Source organism: Muntiacus reevesi, chromosome 21 (assembly GCF_963930625.1).
Source record: "Muntiacus reevesi chromosome 21, mMunRee1.1, whole genome shotgun sequence".
Classification (NCBI taxonomy): domain Eukaryota; kingdom Metazoa; phylum Chordata; class Mammalia; order Artiodactyla; family Cervidae; genus Muntiacus; species Muntiacus reevesi.
Window position 1 is genome coordinate 3,013,205 of NC_089269.1, and position 16,829 is coordinate 3,030,033.

The 16,829-nt window shown below is 44.6% G+C and overlaps 1 protein-coding gene across 1 annotated transcript in view; it reads left to right on the forward strand.

Moving 5' to 3' along the window:
* MORC1 (MORC family CW-type zinc finger 1) overlaps positions 1-16,829 on the forward strand; it is a 151,773-nt gene extending 134,944 nt beyond the window's left edge. Inside the window, exons 26-29 of the mRNA XM_065913846.1 lie at positions 5,396-5,483; positions 7,077-7,130; positions 13,890-14,084; positions 16,671-16,829. Coding sequence (XP_065769918.1) covers positions 5,396-5,483; positions 7,077-7,130; positions 13,890-14,084; positions 16,671-16,829 — 496 coding nt within the window. The remainder of the gene's footprint in view (positions 1-5,395; positions 5,484-7,076; positions 7,131-13,889; positions 14,085-16,670) is intronic.

Consider the following 16,829-nt stretch of genomic DNA (forward strand, 5'->3'; position numbering starts at 1 on the left):
GCCAAATGAATAAATAAATAAGCTCCTTTCTATACTGGCTTGAATATTTTTGTGGTGATTATTTTATAAAAATATTCACTGGGAAAAGAATTGTACACAACACCAGGTTTTAACTGGAATAAAAGGAGCTCCTCATGTACCGATTTTCTCTTTTGCCTCTAGCAAGATGTAGTCTGTTTTCTTATATTTCACCAGTGAAGAAAGATTTCTTGTCTTCTGTGTTATGTTTTTTTTTTTCCTCCTTATACTGCACTGTTCTACTGTTTGGTCCACATGTTAGTCCTTGTGTTAACTAGACTTTAAATTCTTCCAGGCATGAAGGTTTTGGTGGCCTGTCTACCGCGTGGAGGGCACCGTATTCTTTATACTCATGGTTGTCCACCAGGCTTGTCTTGCTTGCCACAGATAGGAGAGCAGTCGGTTCCTTTGCAGGGTGTAGCGTGTTCCCTCCACTTGGGTCACTTCGAATATGACATCCTCCTTATCCCTTTCAGCACTGCTAAGTGGGCCTTTTCCATTAGGTTCATTTTATAAATTAATAAAAGTGGTAGTTCTTATTGTCCATTTTATCACCCAATTATGCTCAGTTTAGCATTTTCCTATCTTGCATTATTTTTTATTTTATGTGTATTAATTTGTTTAATCTGCAAATGTAGTAACTCCTTTGAAAACAGATTGAATCTTCCACACCGTGTCTGACATATATTAGTAGATTTTCAATGAACACTTTTAGTTAAATTGAAAGGGATTAATGTAAAAAGCAGTGAATAATATTGCTGGATGTTAAAGTATTTTCAAATAATGGGGTGCATCTGAGTTGTGTTAGTTAGTAAGAGGTAAATAAGGTAAACTGAGATCCAGATTGCTGAATTTTGTCAAATGGTCCTAAATATTGAAGCAGTATCAAATCACTTTCAATGACAACAGTACTATTTATTTATGATCCACTTACTATGTGACAGGCCCTGTCCTGAGGCCTCTGCATATGTTAACTCACTTAAACCTTAAAACCGCCCTATAAATAGATACTTTCGTTATCCCCATTTACAGATGAGAAAATTGAGGTATGCAGAGGTTAAGTAATTTGCCCAGTATTACATAACTCTTAAGTGGTAGAGCTGGGATTTAAATCTTTGCAATCTGGTCTCACAGTTTTTACTCATAAATGCTACCCTGTAATGCCTTTTTAGTTTATCATTGTATATGTAAACTTGATAATAAGTCAGACTTCATTGATTTCACCTGTACAGAAGTACAAATATGCTTTATGTTACCTTAACTTTTAAAAATGCCAAAAAAAAAAAATTTAAAAAGAAAGTCACTTTTTACAGGTTGCTGCCAGTTATGGCAACCCCGTCCAATATTCTTGCCAGGAGAACTTCATGGACAGAGGAGCCTGGCAAGCTACAGTCCATAGGGTTGCAAAGAGTTGGACATGATTGAGCAATTGAGCATGTATGCCTACCAATTATGGAAGCAAAAGAAAAGATCACAATTTTTTTAAAAAAAATTAGCAGTGGAGGTCTATCAGAAATCAGGATTTGACTCTTCGGTTTAAAAAGTGGAGCCATGTCATTTCTGTAGCCTTTTCACTGGAGTGAAGAAGGGAGTTTCACTCTTCCTGAGGTAGGAGTCTTGCTCCTCTGCTTAGCCAAGACCAAGCTTATTGTTAACTAATTTACGCTTCAAAGAGAACAAGATAATGTGGAAACTCTGTGCATCTCTGCTTGTATATAGAAAGAGTGGAGCTGTGTGAATGCAAGAAAGATTTTTCTTCAGGAAAAAATACTCTGTTGAGAAAGGATATGACCATGGACTGAAAAGGAAGTGGCCCTGAGCTGGAGCTTTTCAAAGCCTGGTCTTCATGTATATGGAGACAGAGCTGATTCCGTGTTGTAGCTCAACTAGTTGAACTTGATAAAAATTTGCGGCTCAGACTTGCAGATACAGATACGGTTTCTGCAGAAACGGGCAGCGTAGCCAAGAACTATCACAGTCCTGGAGGCAAACAAGAGCTCTGAAGGATCTTTAGGGTACTTATTTCTTGAGCTCCCAAGAAGAGAGATAATGTTGTTAAAGACAAATGCCTGGTTTTATTATCAAGTTTGGGGGTAGAGCTGTGAGCAAATGCTCCGAGGGAAGAAGGGGTGTTCCTGCTGCAAAAAGACTCCCCGTGAATGGCGGCGCTTGGTTCGTGTGTGTGTTAGTCACTCAGCCGTGTCTGACTCTCTGTGACCCCATGGACTGTAGCCCGCCAGGCTCCTCTGCCCATGGGGTTTTCCAGGCAAAGATACGGGAGTCGGTTGCCATTTCCTTCTCCAGGGGATCTTCCCGACCCAGGGATCGAACCCGGGGCTCCTGCATTGCAGGCAGACGCTTTACCGTCTGGGCTACTAGGGAAGCCCACTTAGTTCACGAGTCCCCCGGAATCCACAGCGTCCACCCGGATCCTCCAGACAGCAGCTTATTCCTCTTGTTTTGTGCTGAGCACCTCCTTGTGGGACCTTCTGTGGATTAGAGGATCACTCTCTCTGTCTTAAAGGGAACCTAAAGTTTGAGGGTGGAGAGAGGTTTGATGAAATATATCCTCAGGAACAGAAGAAGGTGTCATTGAAGATTATCTTTGAAGAAAGGGACTCAGGACAATAAATAAAGAATTTTTAAAGAGTTCTCAAGCACCTCCATTCAGACCCTACATTTGTGATTCTTGGTAGCTTACCCTCTTTTTGCAGTGTCTAAGAGTTTTCCTGAGTTAGTTTTTCAGGAAAAGGAAAACGTGAAGGTCTGTGTGTTTGAGCTTGCAAACTGCAGGAACAGGATATTATAGTTTGTTTTCTTTGTCAGTCTCATGGGACAGAATCCCCAAGGGAAGAAGTGTTTAGCAGAAGCCATACGGAGAAGAGGGTGCAAAGCTAGACACTGGCGTCCCGGAGGGAGAGGGGCAGAGGGGGAGACCAAAGGTCGGGGTGGGCGTGTGCTGAGCTGCTCAGCTGTGTCTGACTCTCATTGGCCCCATGGACTGTAGCCTGCCAGGGGGTCGTCCCTACCCAGGGATCGAACCCACGTCAGCTGTATCTGCGGCACTGGCAGACAGATTCTTTACCACTGATCCATCCGGGAAGTCCCAGGGTAGGGATGAGGGTCCTTAACAATTAGAGAACCAGGAAGACTGAAGTAGGACTGAATCCTCAATCAAAGAGCTTCCGTAAGTATTATGTGAAGTTTTGTATATAAAGCCTATGGCAACATTTAGCACATTTTTAGCACTTGAGAAAGAATGGCTCAATCTGACCAGGGCTCTCAACGCCATCAGAAAATCCTCAGTTCCCCAGCATGCAGTGCACTTGGCCTGCAGTTCTCTTTTCCCAGGCTGAACCCCCTGCCCTCCAGCTGGCCAATTCCAGCTCCTCCTCTGGGGCTTCCCAAGCGCAAAGCTGGGCCCCTCCTTTGAGTAACCATGAGGCTGCATTCTCATTTTAGCCTCTGTGACACTGTATTGGATAGTTTGCTTCCATGTCTGCATTCTCTACTAGGCTGAATTCGGTGTAATCAGATTGCATTGGATTCCTAGCATGAAAGCGCCACTAGATAAAGGCTGGGTTTTAGTAGAGGTTTGGGAAATGTCGGTGGAATAAATGAGCTTGAGGATATTGAGAATGAGCTTGAGGATATTGAGAAAATACAGCCATGACAAGAGCTATTTGTAACAAGTGATTCCATAAAACCTTTATATAAAGTGTTTTACTTTAAAAAATAATCTTTCTCTGTGTGTGTCTGTGTCTTTACCTCTCTGTCTTTAGAAATAATAGTACGCATGTGTGAGACATTATTCAGACTATAATGATGTTTCATGTACATTTTGATGCAGAGATTTTACAGACTAAGAGTAATCCAGAACGGACTCAGGACTTTGCCTCTCCCCAACCTGCCCCTTTACCCTCCCCCACTCCCCACCACATGCCACCACCTCCACATATTTGTTTTTCTACAAATACTTCCTTGGAAAATTGCTGATTAGCTCTAAATCTAAACCCAAAAGAATTTATACCCACCATGAAAAGGACCGATGCTTAGATGCGGTTTCAACTCTGTGTTTGTATTGGAGGGAAGGAGGCTAGATTTAGGGAAGGAAAGGGGTGGTTTGTACTTAAAAACCTCTCACCACTTCTGCCCCACCAAACCCACCATAAGCTTGACCCCAGGCCCCCTTTCCCAGGGAGTCTAGTTGAAGCTTTTCTTTCTATGCCGTCTGATTTCTGCTCAGCTCAAATACCCAGAAACTCCATGTCATCCTGCCTCCTACCCACTCAGCTTCTTCTAGCCAGGCAGATAATTCTGAGGTGCTGTGTGTGTGTTTTACGTTCACTACTGTGGAATCCTGAGGAGTTTTAACTTTTTACATTAAATCGTCTTAAAATTACAAATGAATATCACCACCAATAATATACTTAAAATACTGGGAGTGTAAATTACATAAGAAAGAGCTGTTTTATTCTTTGTGTGCCAGGTTATTTTATAATTGAAAAAATTTTGTAAATCCCTTGGAAGTTCTTGGAACACTTCAACATAATATTATTCACTTTTAAGATGTGATAGCTGTAAATTTCTCAATTTCCTGTTCTCCCAGGAATGAAATACGTATCATCTATGTGATTAATCCTAGAAAAGTCATCACACTGGAAGGACAGAGTGCTCCTGCCTTTTGACAAAATGAAGCACTTGTCAGAACAATGACCATTGCTGTCCAGAAAGAGCTGGGTCCATGTATGAGTTCTTGAAATAGTCCTGGATGAAAACATTACTCCAGAGAGTTAAGTTCTTTGGTCTTTTTAGGAAAAAAAAATCAGCCAGCCTGTAGTCAGCCTCTTTTCCTCCAGGAGCTTTGCAGTGTTGGCTTGGACCTCTGCCAGGGAGACCATTCAAGTAGGTGCAAGCGTCTTCTGGACTGCTTGCTTGGGGATGGGCGTCGTGAGCTCACACTCGCTTGCTTTAATCAACATCTTGTTTTAAGATAAATGCAGGCTCACGTGCTATTGTAAGAAGCAATACAGAGGTGTCCCCTGTACGCTCTATCTGGTTTTGTAACATCTTGCAAAGCCATGGAACAACATACCAATCAGGTCATTGGCGCTGACACAGTCAAGGTACGCAGCCCTCCATCCCCAGGGGATTCTCCTGCTGCCCTTGGACAGCACGGCCGCTTCCCTCTGCCCATTCAGTGCCTTTGGTAGAACACTCTGACGCCAGTGATAGAAACTAACTGTTTGTCGGTTGTGAATGTTTATCTTTGCCAAGACAATTTCACAGAACCCAGGAGGCAGATCTGTTTCTGACAGATGAGTGCTGCGTCTCTTTTCCTGGTGTATTCCCGCCTCTACTGTGTTTACGTTCCCAGGGAGATTCTTCTGTATTTTTTTCCTGAGTATCAGCTACCATCAGAGTTTGGCCACACATCCCTGGAGGAACTGACAGCAAGTTCTGAGGTAAGCCGGCTTTTTTTTAAACTTTGAGGAGATGGCATAATACCCTGAATTGAATCTGCAGCGCAGAGAAATGTAAAGGGTTACCTAGAATAGATTCAGTGAATCAAGCGGGTGGCTGAGAATTAAAGCTGCATGGGAAACAAAGGTGGCCAAAGTTTAATGAAACTCTGGGAAGACTGTGCAGACTGGGAATAGTTGGTCACTGAGATGGAAAGAGCGGGACATCGTCCTTGACTTCCCTCCCTGCACCAGAAATGGCCCCTGTTCCTTAGGTGCTCTCCCTCAGCCCCTTTTATGAGGAACCAGGGAGAAGATTGGGTTAGAGTCAGTAGGACGTCACAGGGAAGGATGAAGGAAATGGTATCCACATTCACGCAGTCTCCTCTCGGGGGCGATGCTGTCTGTGATGAGAGGGAAGACTTTGCCCAGCATCCCCTGGGCACACGGGCTGAGCGTGGCACCGGCTCCCAGGAGGCAGGCCCTGAGCTGCCGAGTCCCCGCAGGTGGGCCCAGGCTGAGTGAGGGGTGCAGGCCCGAGGCCACCCGAGCTGCTCCCAGGCTGGAGGCGGCCCAGCGGGTGCAGAGGGCGGGGGGCTCCATCTCCATCCCCAGGCCTGGTGTTGCTTGTGGAAAAGATGGGAGCATGCGAAAAGGGATCAGTGAAGAGCAGAGGTGCTGCGTGCCCTCACCTGATCCTGGATGAAGTCACAGGTATCAGTGAGAAGGGCCACGCGTGATGATTCACAGAGGTCCCATGTGCCCTCACCTGATCCTGGATGAAGTCACAGGTATCAGTGAGAAGGGCCACGCGCGATGATTCACAGAGGTGCCGTATGCCTTCGTCTGATCCTGGATGAAGTCCTGCATCACGGCCTCTGTTGCTTTGCCGTCGACTCTCACCTCGCTCTCTCCCGGGGAGCTTGACTCCACGGCCTCACTGGGCCGCCTCGTCAGGCCGCCGGTGGCCACTCTCCTGACCTCTGCAGCAGTCGCTTCTCTTACCTGACCTCTTAGAGACATCAGTGCAGTTGACCGCTGTTTCTTTCTTGGATCGCTTTCTTTGTGTGACTTCCGTGACAGCAGAAAATGTTCACTTTCCTGCTTCCCTCCCTCCCACCCTCTGTGCTGGCCGCCTCTTCTGCATTTGTTTGCTAGGCACTGGCGCCTCTGAGGGCTTGTTCCTGCCCCACCTGCTTCTACTAAATGTTTCCGGGTGACCTCAGCTAGTCTCTGGCCCTAAATACTGACCCATGGGTCAGTGTCTGTCCCCATCCATGATATGCTGACTCCAACCTCTTTATTTATTATTTATCATTTACTTTTCCCTCACCTTGATTTTCTTTTTCATCTGCAAATTTTACAAACCATATTGTATAATATAAGCCACCTTAATCGTTTTTTAGAATGAGGTGAGGTCTACTGTAGGTAATTAATTTAATTAGACTCAGACTTAAAAGACCCACATTACCAATATTGGCAAGTTCTAGACTCTGATGCTTTGTTTATACCAGATACTTACACACTATAACTCTGCTGTAGACAGCTCATTCTCTAAAAGTTAATATCCTGTTCTGTTATCATTTATGAAAACAGCTGGAGCAGTGCCCAGAACAGACAAACAAAAAGCTGAAAATGTGTTTCAACCAGGTAAGCTTCCTTTCAGTGTAGTCATTTATATTCTAAATGATCCTGTGTTCCAAAGGAGAAATAATACACATTTCAAAATGTTACATTGGAAAGAAAATCAAATTTGCATTCACTTATCAGGACTTAGATTAATGTGTAGCATATCAGATGTCACAAAGCAACATCGTTTTGAATTTTAAAGATGCAAATGTTTCCCAACCATAAAGCTTATGAAACACTTGGAATTAGACTATATATTGAACAGGAAATGTGACATTTGGAGTCTTTAAGAAATAGAGCCATTGAATCTTCGATACACTGTGCTAAATCAGAAATCATTTGTACGTCGACGTCTTTGTTTTGGACAATATGATATCTTTAGGGTTTTTAAAATTCTATCAACAGTTTTTTAAGTTTATGATATTTCTCTTTTAAAAGTGGATATAAAAATAGTTAATGCCGATAAAAGAAATTAAAAGGAATTTTAAGAAATTCATCCATTGTCCCAAACCATTCAGAGATCACTGGTATTTTTTGGTGTATTTCATTATAATTTTTCTCTCAAGAGATGCTTTTCTTTCTTTTTTTTTTTTTTTTAAGTTTTCTTATAATATTGTGTATCTAGTTCTTAAAGATTCCCTTGGTCGGGGAGGGGAAGAGACTCCACAGTCCTTTGGCTCTACTGGAGAAATATCTCAAAATTATATGCCCTCAGCTTCTTTAATTCGCACTCAAGGGAACTGAGATTGCAAGGTGTGAACTTGGCCCAGTCAATACAAGGGATTAGCATTGGAGTCAGCGCCACCCCGGAAGTTCCCAGATGCTTCATGGAGGCCACCACAGTCTCGAGCTTTTCATGGCACGAGGGTCAGCGCTGAGATGTTTGGTCTCCGCTGACACTTCACCAGTGTTTGCTCTGACAGCTGCACCAGCTCCGTCACTAGCACACATACTAGCATCTTCTTCCAAGTGCTTACGTTTACAGCCATCTTCTGGAAAGCTCTCATAATAACACGCAAATCTGTAAAGGCTGGGAGGTGACTCATGCTCCCTGGAGTTGTGTTCAGTATAGCTATAAGCAGAGGCATCTCCTTATCCCTTTTGTAGGGAATGGAGTAACATTTGAATATTCATGTTTTGTAAATGAAATAGAATTGGGAAGTAAGTTCCCCGAAGCATGTAACTAGGCAGACTTGAAATGAAAATTAGAACCTAATCTAGATTTCTTCTAAAAAGGCTGTGTCACAGAGTGTTTGAATTTTCGGGTGTGTCTAAATGTAATACCCCTGTTGATATATTTGCCTCTGATGTCTCTCCCTGAGTGTCTGCTGGCCTGTGATAAGCAACTGGAAACGAAGGGATATTGTAGCTCTTAATTTCTCATCATTGTTCAACTGAAAAATGAATTTATTTTCTGGATAATGTTTTTTTGAGAAAGCTGCACTTGAACATTTTCAGTATGAAGACTTAGCTGTTAGTGTTTCCTAATAAAATAAAAGACAGCCTTTTTTTCCAGCTTATTTTTTATCTTATTCTAGCACTAGTACTAACATTTTCATCAGTGAATCTAACACTGTGATTGACTAAGAGTCACTAGTGTCAGGCATTAAACTAGGCTTTTATTTATGTTGCCTCATTTGACTCTTACGTCACCGGGAAGGTGGGTGCCACTGTCTCCATGTCAGCAGTAGGGAAGTGGAGAATCAGAAAGATAACATTCCAATGTCATGATGCAAGTCAGTAGGAGATTCAGGGTTGGAACCCAGATTTGTCCCACTCCAGAGCTCTTTTCACGACCCCATCTTCTTCCATCTCATTCTTATCCGGACTGTAACAGTTCATCCTTACAGAATTTTCATGTATTACTTGTAGAAGGTATATTACAGGCTTCTCAGGTGACTCAGGGGTTAAGAATCCTCCTGCTAGGTAGGAGACGTGGGTTCAATCCCTAGTCCGGAAGATCCCCTGGAGAAGGAAATGGTAGCCCACTCCAGTATGCTTGCCTGGGAAATCCCGTGGACAGAGGAGCCTGGTGGGCTGCAGTCCATGTGGTTCCAGAAAGCGGGACATGACTTAGTGACTCAACAGCAGCGATAGGTATACTGCAGCGTCTCAGCCCATCCGTGCAAGAGACTCTTGTTGACTTACTAGCCGCCTTGACGTTGCGGGATGAGTGGTATGTGGGGAGATGCTGACCACGAGCTCTGGAGTGGGGAGGGCATGTGGTGGGCAGGCTCAGTGTCCCACCAGGAATGGCCCCAGCTCTGTGGTAGACAGCTTGACAAACTGCCGGTGAGGCTCCTGGATCTCTCAGCAGGTCTTTATCTATTGGTTAGGGAACTCTGTTTTAAATATTTACCCTGTAAAATTTAGAAATTTGCTAAGAATTAGTTTGTCATACATCTCAGCATATCCAGGTTTATACATGTCCTTCATGTCTGTTCTAAATGATATTTTTCAGTATCTACACTTGGTAGTGGAACCAAGTTGTTGGGTCTTGGAGGCCAGACTGAATAAGTGCTCATTCAGCGTATTAATCAGAGGAGGAGTAGAATCCTCTTAATGTTCAGGGCAAGTGGGATTCAAAGAATCAAACCAAATAAAGAGTCAGGAGACTATGAGTTCCTTTTGAAACTGAGATCACAAGCAAAATACAGAGCAATTGAAATCATGAGTTTCCTCCATGATCTTAGGGACTTTGTTAATGTCTGGTAGTCTAAGTGCATGGTTATAAAAACTGTTAATACTAAAATCCTTTGGTGAAATCTGTTAGGGGTGACTGCGCGCCTTGCTCTGAGGTATGTGTGTTTAATGAGGAGAGGACCCCTGGTACTTACAGACTTCTCTGGTCGCCTTGCCCCGACTGCGTCAGCAGTGTCCGTAACTCCTAGGACAGCAGCTGATTCTTAGCAGCGCTGGCGGTCCTGTGTAGCCCAGCCTGAACTACCATCTTTCATTCTTTCCTCTTGCAAGCCGTCTGCTCCATCCAAAACGGAGTTGCCCCAACCTGCGACACTGGCCAGGCTCTGAGCCTTTGCCCATGCTATCTCCCCCAAATACTCTTTCCCGCTTCCCCAGTCCACTGAAATCTGCCCACTCTTTGCAGAGCGTAGCCAATGCTTCCTCACGCCTACCTTACTCTCTGCATATGAAGCTAGCTAATCTTGATTTCTGTGTTCTGAGTGAACCTTAAAAAAAAAAAAAAAAAAAACCTCTGTTTTAGCATTAATTAAATTTTCTGCCTTATATTACAGTAGTTTCTTGTATTCCATTTTCTCTCCAATTAGATTATAGAATCCTTGAAATTAGTAATCCTCTCATATTCTAGAGGCATCAATAAGAACCTTTGATGCATCTGGACCTTACTATCATGCATTGAATCAAAGTTGACTATTTCTGCTGTAGTGCCTGCCTGCACAAACACATGCATATTCTTAGAGGGCAAACATCTATAGATCTTGTAGGCCTGCCTTACTTTGTGCAAACTTGTTAGGATTCTGGAGCTCCAGAGCTGCCAGAGCTCTGACTTTAAATTCAAGGCAGAAAATTAAATCTCAGTGGAATATCCTTTCTTTCAAATCCTAATTCCATCCTGAATTAATAGGGTTTGGAAGAATTCCATTTTTGATCCGCCACAAATACCTCTACAAGAGTGAGTTTACCCAGCAGAACTAAGCCTCTCATCCTGTTAACAATTCTCTACCCACCTTAATTAAAATGTTAAAACAGACAGAAGTCCTTTTACATTGAGCTTTAAAAGTTGTCAAAATTGTCACCTTTTATAGAAACCTCGTGGAGATGTTAGCCTGAGAAAGGAAGAAGCGTAAATCAAGAAACTGGCTAAGTTGGCCAGTAGTGTTTGGAGGAAATGTAGTTCAGTGGTTATAAGATAGTGAACTTTGAGAGACTGAATATGATTTTGAATATAGTATGCTGTATAAACATTCTTAAAGCCAAACTGTATTAACAGTGCTCTTTTGAACTTAAAAAAAAAATAATTATAGATACCCAGCAAATTATAGAATAGTGGAGAGGTCCCATGTACCCTTCATCCAATCTTTCCCGATGCTTATATCTCTCATATAAGCATTTCATGTAATTATAGTAAGATAGCAAGACCAGGAAATTGAAATCGGTGGAGTGTGTGTCTCATTTTATCCTGTGTGTGGATTTGTGTAACCGCCACCACTGTCAGAATACAAACTCCCGTCTTACCACCGAGATCTCCCTGTGTTAGCCGCGATAGCCACGCGCCACACACGCCAACACCCCTCACCCCAGGCAGCCACGAACCTGTCATCCATCTCTAGTTGTGACATTTGAGGAGTGTTACTGAAACGGGATCATAGAGGAGGTGTCATCTATGAGTGGCTTTGTTCATCAGTGAAATTCCCTTCAAATCCATCAGGTGTGACAGTTGTGTGTTTCTTTTCATTGCTGATGAGCAATACTTATATGTGTCTCAGTAATATTGTTTTTCATATTCTGTATTTCTTTTTAATTTTCTCTATTTGGGTTTGTTTTATTATTGTGGTTGCCTTTTATAAGAAAGTGTTTCCTGGCTATTGTTCAGGATGGCAAAAGCTGTAAATGCTAAAGTTCTGAAAACTAAAAACTGTAGTTGACTGCTGACATCGGAACTGTCTATCACTCTGCCATCATTATTCCCACTGGGTTGAATTATTTACCCTGCTCTCCCTTCAGGCCTTGGGAGGTCTCACTTCCTAGATTTGATGGAAGCCTCCACTGGAAGTGTCTGTGATGCTTCCTGGAGGAGGTGGTGGTCGCCTTAGTTGTAAGCCATCAGCTTCTTGTAGGTTGAAGAAAGGATGTTCAAAAATGGCTCAGGATCTCAGAATGTAGCCTGTTTTTCAAGGCAGGACTGGCCCACATGGTGAATGCTGAACATCTGCTGTCCCAGCTCTTCACTATTTAGTTCCCTGTGGCATTGGTAATAAAGGTGCATGAAACCAGTTTTTGGTTTTTTTTTACATTGAGGTTACATTCCGGAGGGAAAGATAGATGGTTCACACTTACATAAGACATAAACATACAGTGTGATGTGCTGCTAAAATAATTGTGCAAGACAGTCACGGTGTGTTGGGGAAGGGGAGGCTATTTCAGAGACAGACAGCAAGGAATATCTGAGCCATGTTTTAATACTGGTTGAGGCCAGGAATGAGCCTTGTGTAGAGCCTTGTGGGGCTGAATTTACTGAACAAAGAAAGCAGCAAGCGCAAGAGGGCCTGTGACAAGAGAGAGCTTGGGGTATGCCAGGAAGATGGAGGGCTAGGATTTAGGAAGTAAGGTAAGACGGGGAAAAGCCAGGTCGGGGGTTTCAGGTCTAATGCCCCGTGCCCTCAGACAAGCATCCAGGCCGTGGAAGTCTCTACAATACCTGAGATTCCTTCACGCGGCAATCTATAGATCTCACAATGAAGTCTTGCTTTAATACCGCCCATGACACATGCATGGCCCATGCTTGCCACTGTAGAGTGGTATTTGGGTCCCACTCCCGAATATCCCCTCAGTTAAGAGCGCATGAGAAGTTGACGTTTGCAGGTAAATTACTGATTCAGCCTAAGTCAAGTACCTTAAGTCAGGACTCCTGCTCCTCGGTGTAATGGAGACCCCACGCCCCCCTCTCCACTCTGGTGTCTGTGCCTGACTCGGGACGCAGCACACTTCCTCCCATGAGACACAGCACTCACACACTTGTGTTCTCTTACTCTGTAGACGAGAAGGTGTGGAGGGCAAGGACTGAACCTTCTGTATCTCTTCATCACCCACTATAAAACTCAGTGCCTGAATTTAGGAAGTGGTTAGTGACTGTCTGCTGAGCAGAATTCAGTGTACTCAGGGCTGTTTGCTTGTTTGAAGAATTGCATAGAAAGGGGAGAGTTGTGTGTGAGGGCAAGGCGCAGTGAAACGGAATGACACGCACAGAGCCGGGGCCGCCCTGCGCTGAGCTGCGGCGGAACACGGGCCGGCGGCCTCGCCGCCTTCCCGGCGACCGGCGTGTTAGAACACGGGGCTCTCCCATCGCAGAGACTTTCGGATGGTGGTCAGAGCAGAACTGGCCCTCTGTCGCTTTCCTCAGCATACCCCCGGCCTCCTCCAAATGTTGGTGCAGGCAGTGCACGTCGCTTTGGAATTGCAGCGTTTGCTGTTCCATGCCGGCCCCCTGCTCCGTTAAGTGTCTGAGGCGTGATAAACACGAGCCCCGGGAAAATCCCCACGGCTCCTGAATCAGCCAGGGGCGTGCATGTTAGCAGGTAGCCGTGCCTCACGTCACATCAGACAACCCAAGGGGAGTGGCGAACCGGGAGCTCCTCTTATCGCAGCTTCTGTGCTTCTCAGACGCTGCAGATTTGAGCCACGGGTGAGGCATAGCCTGTCTAGAAACCCCACGTTGCTGGTCTCCTGTGGTCGCCGGGTCTGTGGAGGGGGCCAGGCGCCTGCCCCCGCGCGTCCTGAGGAATATGGGAGCCCTGTTGGGAGAGCAGATCCCACCGTGCCTCACTGCCTGCTTCATTTCAAAGCAGGGGTTTCTGAGCCCCCTTGGTGGGCCTGCTTGTGTTGTCGCCACTAGACTGTTGTATGTTTTTCCTGCTTTCTCTTCCCCCTCCATCAGATTGTCCGTTCCCGTAAGGGATGCGTGTATCTTAAACGTAGACTCCCCAGGGCGCACACGCATAGGGACGGCTGTGTAGAACTGTGATGTGAAGGGGAAAGTAGTCTTTTGAAGATATGCTAAAACTGCTGTAAAACCGTTCCCAGATCCGTGATGTGTACATGGTCCAGTATGAAAAGAAACTGAAGAGAAAGATGCAGTCTGTTATCTGCGATGCAAACAGGAGAGAAGAGGCTAATGAAGCGTCTCTGGGAGAGTGTGAAGAAAAAAGAAAACTGACTGAGGAAAAACTGAATAAGCTTCGTGTAAAACTGGCCGTATTATTGCAGAAGCTTCAGCTGGTGAGTGGTGAAGTGTTGTTTCAGCGGTAGGAACACATGCTGCGGAGAGAGCCCTGGGCTGACTTCCTCTCCTGACATCGCCGTCCACTTACTGAGCGGACGGGTCACTCTCTGTAGCCTCACCCTCCCTGAGAAGGCCTGGAAATCACATATAAATGAGCTTTCAAAGTGTAAGTTAGAACACTGTTAAAAGGCCTATTATTTTTTCCCTTAAAACAAAAAATCAGAAGCTTTGGGCTGTTGATATATTTCGATTATTCTGTCTTCTCAGTAGCATATTTCTAGTAGGAATTTTAAAAAAACTTTTTCAGACAACAAAACATTTTAATTTTTATCCTAATATGTAGGTTAAAAAATAGACTTTTCTAATCTTAGAAGCGAGGCTAGAGAAGTCAGGAAGTATCATGTAAGTATGAATTACTGTTCTTCTTGTTTGTTTTTTGTATATTTAAATACGTAAAGAATTGGGCTTCTGCGATAGATTGGGTCAGTTAGGAACAGTCTGTCTTTGATTACAGTACATAGAAATGCTGGGGAGACTATATCAAAAATTCAAATATATATAGCCAATGTTGAAAAGTCTCTCTGTAGTTGCTAAAAAATAAATTGAGAAATCAACAGCAAGCCCAGGAACTATGTCTGTGTTGCTCAGCTTTTCTCGGGGTGTAAACAAAGGTTGTTGAGTGGGACTCCTAGGGAAGACCCCTAAGAGGGGTTCAGAGAGCGTTGTGGAGGCCCTCGGGGCAGGTCTGCGTCTGGAGCGAGCTGGCATCATACACTCAGCGCCCCCACTGTGGGTGGGCACCTGCGCGCTCTCGGGGCTGCTTCCCGGCCAGCCTTTGGCTCAGCTCATTGTCATGGTAGCCTGGAAGACCCTTAGATATCCTAGAACCTGCTTTAAAATTATGCGGAACAGGGCCTGAAGGGGGAGAAAACTGTCTTGGGATGCGCAGAAAATTCGGACGTCGGCCCTGAGTCTGGGACAGATGGGTCCTTCCTGGGCCATGCAGGGTGAGAAGGCAGGAGCTGTCTCCGCAGAGAGTCCGGCCTGGAGGACGGCCTTGCTGGTGACCGGGGTCCACACGTGGTAGGGTTTCAGTGGTGCCTGTTCTTTCACTGACAGAGAAACTAGAGAGACCAAAGTTCTTTCTCACAGTAACAGAATACCGCTCTCTATCAAGAAAGTTCATAAAAATTTTTGGTTCTCATAATAGCAAATTTGTTCAGCTAGGAAAAAATAAATGAAAGAACAGTAGTTTACTCTTCTCCTGGGTTTCCTCAAAGTAACCCAAGTAATGATGTCAGCACTAACTTAATTTGCTTTATTCACAAACTTTAGTAAAGAGGTGAAGGGCTTCAGCCACATCTCGTGAAATGCTTTATCCAGTATCATTGAGAGGTGCTCAAAGGGCCCCTGCTTTCCCTACTGGAAATTTCCATTGTCACTGCCTCTGCCCGAGCAACTACGATGGAATAGAGCAGAGATGAGAGGTTAGATGTTGGGGCGACTTGTGAGGAAGCTGAGGACAAGAACCAGCCTGGAGTCCTAGGAGGGAGTCTAGCCTGCTGGGTAGAAAGCAGGAGCCAGGAGATTAGACCAGACTGAACAGGCTGAGAGCCGCTAGTGTCAGAAAAAGTCACACGGGGCTTGCCTCAGGGTCTGTGAATATTTTGAAATCCTCATGAATATCGGCATCATGGAGACCCATCTGCAGAAACAGGGTCCGAGTTAGAAAGCTGGGATGCGGCATAATGCAGACTTGTTAGAGGACCGAACAAATCTAGGGCGATGGGAGCAAAGCAGACAGCACGTTTACTGGAACCAGAGAGGGATGGAGAAGCTACGGAAGTGCCAGATACTTGGAAACAGTGACGACATCGGGATTATTCCTAAAAGGTCCTTCCTAAAATCCCTCCTGTCCATGAGCTCAGTTGGAGAGCAAGTTGATCCCGTGGTTGGGCCTGGGGGACTAAGATTTAGAGAAAGAGGGAGCATTTGTCCAACTGTTCATGGATCAAGAAACTCAGGGAAGGAGAGCTTGAGGTTACCCCAGCAGAGTGCTGAGAGAAAGAGAGAAAGGGAGATGGGGACAGATCATGGCAGCAAGCCCAAGGCTGTGGGGAAAGATGCTGCAGAGGAAAAAGGAGAAACAGGGAAGTCAGAATTTGCCCACCCATCTCTTTTGCCTCTGAGGCTCAAAATTCATGAATTTTAAGATGGAAGAGGAGAGCCTGTAACACACACGCGCGCACACACACACACACACACACACACACACACACACACGAGATGAGTGGGGGCTTTAGGAATATGACAAGTAATTAAATCAAAAGGAAAAAAAAAGACCACCGTTAAACAACCTCCACTAAAGAAGAAGAAGAAAAAGATCCAAGGTCCTAACCACTTGTGAACATAAAATGAGATTAAATGCAAAATCATTTCAAAAGGTTAAAAGCGTTATTCAGATGCAAACTGGGTTTTGTTGCTACATGACTTGCAGGGAAGACTGGTCCAAGGTCACCCAGACAACCAGACTCAACCCCATAGCTTCTTCCCCTATCATGACTGCGGCTTGTCTTTTCCAGGGTGGTCCAGCCGGAGACCTGGAGCAGATTGACGCTTACTTAGAAGCTTTGCTGAAAGAAGATAATCTCCTTTTTCAGAAGGCTTTTATAAATAAAGTGACTACGGATACAGGGCATCGTCTCCTTTTAGAAAAAGAGGAAAGTATTTCTCAAAATTAG